The 7143-nt window shown below is 59.5% G+C and overlaps 1 protein-coding gene across 1 annotated transcript in view; it reads right to left on the minus strand.

Moving 5' to 3' along the window:
* Positions 1-5811, minus strand: part of CELSR3 (cadherin EGF LAG seven-pass G-type receptor 3) — a 23747-nt gene extending 17936 nt beyond the window's left edge. The window contains exons 1-2 of the mRNA XM_015587220.1: positions 2070-5811; positions 1-469 (exon numbers count right to left, since the gene is read on the minus strand). The exon at positions 1-469 is cut by the window's left edge and continues 176 nt beyond it. Of these exons, the coding sequence (XP_015442706.1) occupies positions 1-469; positions 2070-5811 (4211 nt within the window). The remainder of the gene's footprint in view (positions 470-2069) is intronic.
* Between the last annotated feature and the right edge of the window lie 1332 nt (positions 5812-7143).

Genomic DNA, 7143 nt, shown 5'->3' on the forward strand with positions numbered 1-7143 from the left:
TCCGAGGCCAGGAAGGGCGCAGAGGAGTCAAAGCGCAGCACCGACACGCACTTCATGTAGTTCTCGCAGGGCTCCCGCAGGCACACGTTGTCGTCGAAGGGCAGCACGTCCAGAAGGGAGCGCGCGGCGAGTGCGGCGCGCCGCACGTACAGCTGCTCCTGCAGCTCCTCAGAGCTGAACCAGGGGCCGGCGGCACGAGCCCCAGCCCCGCGCGGCGCCAGCGCTGAGAAACTCACATTGAGCACGGTGCCCCCCACGTCCGTGTCGTTCTGGATGTTGAAGATGAAGATGTCCTCGGCGGGCGTGGCGAGTACCGCGGCCACGCCTTCCAAAAAGTGGCCTAACAGCGGCGACAGGAAGCGCTCCTGCCACATGTTCTCGAGGCGCACGGTCAGGCTGTTGGCCAGCAACTCCTCCGTGATGATGACCACGCGCAGCACGCACTGCGCGGTGACGCTGTGCAACCCATCTGTGGGTAGGGGTAGGGGCAGTGGTCAGTCTGGGGTCAGAGGCTGCCCTCCTTGGGATACGAGAGGGCTGTGGCCAGAGATGACTGCCCAGTACCCCAGCATCTAAGTCAGCAGTTTGACCCTGCCTGGAAGCAAAGGGGTCTGGGGCTTATGATCACAGGTACCTCGATGTCAAGGTATTAACGAGTTGCTGCTGCTTCTCCCCTCCCTCCAACACTTGAGGGGCCTGAGCCAGGGATCAACCAGCACCACCACCCAGAACTCCTCAGCACCGTGCCCATGGGTCAGCAAGCCATCGCTCCAACAGAACACAAGAAGGGCCTTAAGTGGTCAGTAACACACCCTTTCCCAAGTTATCATGGTCAGCAGGCCAGGCCCACTCAGGACACAAAGAGGTGCTAGCGCCACTGACCACTCATCTTCCCAATCCACCAGCATTGCAGAATCAGCAAAACATCCCCCTCCAAAAAATAGAGGAATAAAAAAACAATAATAAAGTTGCAAAACAAAACAAAACAAACGAACAAACAAAAAACCAGAGGGTTCTAAGTCAGGGATCACCCAACCCCTTTCTCTAGTCAGCAAACTACTTTCCCATGGCATTAGAAAAGGGCCTGTGACCACTTAACCCCAATCCCCTGAGTCAGCAAGATCCCTCTCTCCAGGAGGTCTTGCACCCTGACCTCCCCCACCCTCAGCATTCTTGGATCAGCAAGCTGCCCATCACCTCAGACCTGGGTCCTGTGATCTCAGCAGCCAGCCCCAGGAATGAGGATGAGGTACTCATATGCCTTGTGCCCAGACCCTAGCACACTGCGAGTGGTCAATGAAGGTTGGCCGTTCAGTGAACTGATGGGTAAATGGAGGCTGTGCCTTCTTTGGCAGTGCCAGGAATCCGCACTCCAGAAATGGGGAACGAACACCAGTAAAGCCTGTCTCCCAACCTCTGTAGCCTCCAGTAGGCAGGATTGCAAGAGCCTCTCCCACCTGCACCCTCCTATTAGGGAAGGCTTTGTGAAAGCCTAGGGCTGTGAAGGCAGGAGAGAGGCAGGCGGGCCTCCGGACATATTCCCAAAGCACAGGGCCTTAGTCGGTCCCTTGGATAGTAGCCAAGCCAATGTGGGCCCACTATCTGACTGAAGCTGCCAGAGTAAGCTGCTGTTCCTGACCACTAATCTTTTGGCTTCCCTCTCCTGCACAGATGGGGTGAGGGTCAGACTGGACCCCAAATAACCCATCATCTGAACAGAGGTGTGATGTGGGGTGACTGGTCCATGCTGGCTTTTCCTGCAACCTCCAGAGCATTAACCCAGGACCTCCAGACTTTTAGAGGTCCTACAGTAGCAGACAGTTCTTATGGTCATTATGGGGTCTGCTAGATGCCCTAGAATCTTTGGGATTCTGTAAAGACTTCCCAAGAACCTAAGCAGGGACTATATAAACCTAACCTGTGAGGTCTATGGCTGATCCTGGGAGGTGAAGGAACCTAGCACTTAAGGGATTCTTGGAAATCTCTCTTTGGTTTGAGGTGCCCTATGGGGCCCCTGAGGCCCTGACAGGTTGTGGTCACTGGGTCACTTGCCTGCCTCCACCTCTCACCTGTGACAGTCACCAACATGGAGGCTACCAGTGGGCGGTTGTTGTCTAGCTTTCGGCTGAGTCGAAGCTCCCCGCTGGTCTGGTTGACCACCAACAGCTGCAGCTCATTGCCCCGCTCGAAGGAGTAGAAGAGGTGGTCTGAGACATCAGGGTCGTAAGCTGGGATGCGCCCAATGATGCCTGAGGGGAAGGTGTCTGAACGGTTGGATACATAGTTGTTGAAGAGGATCTGGAAGTTGTTGAGCACAGGGCTATTATCATTCTGGTCAACCAGGCGGACATGCACAGTGGCCCGACTGACCAGAGGGGCAGACGTGGCCTGCACCACAATCACATATTCCTGGCGAGCCTCGTAGTCCAGGTCAATGAGTGCCGTCAACTCTCCAGAGAAGATGTCCATTTGGAACAGCTCAGGGATGTTCCCCTCCACAATCTGGTACATTATATGGGCATTGGGGCCTTCATCAGGGTCCACTGCCGTGATCTGGGCCACCACCGAACCCACGATGCTGTTCTCCTTTACTCGCACCTCAAACTCCTCAGCTGGGAAGACAGGTGCGTTGTCGTTCACATCCTGCACTGTCACCTGGATGCTGACTGGAGTCCGCAGTGGAGGCACACCTCGGTCCACAGCGTAGGCAGTAAGTTCATACACTGGCATGGCCTCCCGATCCAGCCGCCTCACCGTGCGGACAATGCCAGAGGTGGGCTCAATGGTAAAATCTCCATCCCCATCTTCCCCATTCTGGAAAGTGTACTGGACCCGGCCATTAGCATGAGCATCCCGGTCAGTGGCTGAGATCTGCAGAACACTGGTGAAAGGTGGGGCATCCTCAGAGACCAGCCCCGTGTAGTGGGAGGCCACAAACTGCGGAGCATTATCATTCACATCATTGACCATCACCTCCACATAAGTGGTGTCTGCCTTCTGTGGGATGCCATTGTCTCGAGCTGTAATAGCCAGAGTGTAGGTCACCTGATCCTCATAGTCCAGCGTGGCCTGTAGTGTAATGGCCCCTGAGTCTGCATCAATGCGGAACTGGGGCAGGTTGTCCTCCAGTAGATAGGTGATACGAGCATTCTCACCCACGTCATCATCAGAGGCACTGATGACCACCACGGTGCTACCCACTGGCCGATCCTCATTCACACTCACTGAGTAGTGAGCACTTTGAAAGACAGGCCGGTGAGTGTTGGCATCTGTGATGTTGATGTGCACATGGCAGTGATCGTGAAGGGCACGGTCAGATGCAGTTAGCACCAGTTTGAAGTAGCGTTCCTGCTTGTAGTCTAGTGGCAGAGCCAGTGTCACCAGACCTATACCACCCTGGGTGCTGATGGCAAAGCGATTCCGAGTGTTGCCGCCTGTGATCTGGTAGCTGATGGCACTGTTGGCATCACGGTCTACAGCAGTCACACTGACCACACTGGTGCCCACAGCCGCATCCTCATTCAGCCGTAGGTGGTACTCCTTCATTGTGAATTCAGGCCGATTGTCATTAACATCCAGCACAGTCACTGTGACACTGGCTGAGGCTGAGAGTGGAGGTGAGCCATGATCTCGGGCCTCCACACCAAAGAAGTAATGCTCCACAGACTCACGGTCCAGGGGACCACTCACGGAGACCCAGCCAGTGGCGCTGTTTATCACAAAGGGCGTGTCAGACGCCACACCAGTAAGGGAGTACTCTAATCTGGCATTCTCCCCATGGTCTGCATCCACTGCCTGAATGTGGATGACCGAGTGACCTAAGGGCGCATTTTCCAGGACAGAGACCTGGAAGGGGGTGCTGACGAAGATAGGAGTATGGTCATTGATGTCCACCACCTGGATGCTGGCCAGGCCCGTGTTGTTGGACAGCGGAGGCCGACCTGCATCCTGCGCCCTGATGCGCAAGGCGTACTCTCGTTCTGCCTCAAAGTCCAGCGGTGCCACCACCTGGATCTCGCCTGTGAGGCTGTCGATGGCGAAGTGGCCGCGGCTATTGCCGCTGATGATGTTGTAGTGCACCAGTCCGTTGGCGTCCTTGTCGCGGTCGGTGGCTGTGACGCGTAGCACCACCGTATGGGGGCGCACATCCTCGCGCACCTGCGCGACGTAGCGCTTCTCGCTAAACTGAGGCGCGTTGTCGTTCTCGTCCAGCACGGTTATATGCACACGTACGGTGGCAGAGCGCGGCCCGGGTTCTTGGCCCTGGTCGCTGGCCTCCACCACCAGCTCGTAGCTTTCCATGTGCTCGCGGTCCACGCGACCGCTGGTGCTGATGAGGCCGGAGCGCGGATCAATCTCGAAGGCGGCGGCAGCGGCGGCGCGAGCAGCTGATGGCCCCACGAAGCGATAACGCAGGTTGGCATTGGGGGGCGCGTCCCCGTCTGTGGCACGCAACTGCAGGATGGGGTAGCCCTCCTCCACGTTCTCGCGAAGCGTCTCCCGGTATTGCGCCTGCTCAAACACCGGCGAGTGGTCGTTACGGTCGACCACTGTAACGGCCACCATCGTGGTGGCCGAGAGGCGCGGCGAGCCGTGGTCCTGCGCCGTCACTCGCAGGTAGTGGCGCTCCATGCTTTCGCGGTCCAGAGCAGCCTCCGTGCGGATGAGGCCGCTCTGCGCGTCGATGCTAAACAGCTCCAGCGAGCGGCTGTTCATGAGCGCAGCCAGAGAGTACACTAGGCGCCCGGCCTCGCCCGCGTCCGGGTCCTGCGCCGCTACGCGTAGCACCACGGTGCCTGACGCCTCGTTCTCGGGCACTAGCGCCTGATAGTTGTACTGCGGAAACTGCGGGTGGCGGTTCGCGGCACGACGGGGGCGGACCCGGCTCGCTGGGGGTATTCTCCAGGCTTCTGGACGGGCCGAGGTTCCCGGGGGGCGCGGCCCCGGGTGCTGCGGGAGGAAGCGGCGGCGGAAAAGACCGCGGGAGCGCATGCGCTTGGGCGTCGGCTCGGGAGCTGTCCGATAATCGCGCGGTGCTGAACCAGATGCGGGAGCTGTCCTCGCCATGCGCGGTGCTGAATCCAGCCCGGGGCCAGATCCCGCAGCTCCGGGAGGATAATCTGCCCGGGGGACTGTCCTCCAGGCTCGAGATGTGGTTCTCTCGCTCTGAGCTTTGTGCCCCGGCGGCCACAACTCCCCACAGCAACGTGTGGTTCCCACTTTTTGGGGGGCGCCTATCCCAGCATTTCTCTGGGAAGACACCGGCTTGGAACCACGGGGCCGAACTAGAAGGTCCGAAGGGAAGGGCGAGCTGTCCTCTTGGCCCGAGACCCTTGGGGACAGAGCCACTGGCGACAAACTATCTCTTCGTAAGGGTCCTGTCCGCCCGCAAGAGGAGACCTCTGGGCGCCAGCATAACAGAAACCCCGGTCCCTGTCCTCTCTCTCGCCCGCGGCTGCCTAAGGCTCGGACCCCGTATTCCGCCCCTAGCTCCGCCTCAGGCTGCTCAGGGGACCGTCGACCACTCTGGGCGCTTTGCCTTCCCCCTCTGAGCCCCACGAAGATGGTCTCCCTGACTCCCAGGCTAGGCTCTTCATCCTCCCGGGCCCCGGGTGGCTCGGGACAAAGAGCTGAGGCTCCGCCGCCGATCCGCGTCCCTAGCCCCGTAGCGGCAGCTACCCCTGGGTCCCAGCCTTGGTCCCCGCCGCCCCCCAGCTCCTCCCGGCTGAGAGGGAACAAAGAGAGGAGAAGGAACAGGAGTAGCGGGGTCGTCGCCCCCCTGAGACCCCACCACGGCGGCTGCCTCGCCATCACCCTCCGCCTCCCCACACGGCCTCCACCGCCTCCCGCCTCGGTCCGGGCCTTGGGCCCGCCCGGCCGCTCGGGCCCCCTCCCGGGCTCCTGCTGCCGCCCCGGTCCCCGGCTTCTCGGCCTGTCGCTCCGCGCCACCGCCACCACCCTCTGGGCACCATCTACTCCGCGGCCAGAGCCCCTTTGGCGTGCGGCCCCGGCTTTTGCCTCCCCCACCACAGCATCCCCGACGCTGCTGCCGCCTCCCGCCGTTCCAACATGGCTCCCGTCCGACGCGATGGTTCGTTCCACTTCTGCCCCGAAGCCCCAAATCCAGTGGTACAGCCCATCGCGCATGGTAGCTCTGACTAGAGAAGCTTTTGCCGCCATCTTTATTGAGGGCAAAGCAAAAGCGCTACCCACGGTGCTGATCAGCGCGCGGAGTGTTGCTGCCCTTGGAGCCTCCACCCTCGCTGGAGATCACCTCCCTCATCCGCCTCTATCCTTTTAGGGGGCTGTCTCAGCTCCGTCTCACATCCTTTCTTCTGCTTGCGGGTCTCTTGTCCCCGTTCCTTCCTCAGCACTAGTTCCGAACCCTGTTCTAGATTTTGATCTGAAAATTTAGTGCACAGTGAGTGTTCTCATGACTCGGGCGGGGAAGGGGTACCATGTGGAATCCTGGGAGCAGATAGGACGATGGGGCTGGAGGGGTATCTGGGGCGTCAACAGCCCAAACAATAGCTTTAACTATTCAGTCAGTGAGTTTTAACTCAAGAAACCTGTCACGACCATCTCCTAGTTTGGAACGCCCCTGCGGAGCAGGGATGGGAGGCGATGCCAAACTCTTCCTGCCTTGACGGCCTTCCAGCAGTCTCTTCGGCTGGGGGGCTCCTCCACTGGAGGCTACACCGCCCCCTCCCAGGTCACGGGTCTCGAGTGCTCTGGGGTGCCACGTGGAGCCCGATGTTGCCGCACAGCTGCGGGCCCGGCTCTTCGGATCTCCGCCCCTCACCCGCTACGATTGAGGCCCTTAACCCCTTGAAGGGACTAACGGAAGCTCACTTCTCCTCCCACGGATCAATCCAGTCCTCCCCGCGCTGTGTAACTCCCGGTGCAAGTCGGTCTTGGCTGGCCAATAGGCAAATGCGTCGGAAAAGACGTCACAGAAGACGATCAGGGGCGGTAGGTGAACACAGAGTGTTCCAATCAGAAAGTCACGGTCTGTATTGGCACAATAGGAGTCTCCACCCGACAGCCGACTCATTCATTGTCTGGGGGGAGGAGGCTTCGCCGGTTCCAGAATAGCTGGAAGAGATAATCCAGTAGACACTCTACGTGCCGGCCTTCAAAGGT

Source organism: Pteropus alecto, unplaced genomic scaffold (genome assembly GCF_000325575.1).
Source record: "Pteropus alecto unplaced genomic scaffold, ASM32557v1 scaffold53, whole genome shotgun sequence".
Taxonomy (NCBI): domain Eukaryota; kingdom Metazoa; phylum Chordata; class Mammalia; order Chiroptera; family Pteropodidae; genus Pteropus; species Pteropus alecto.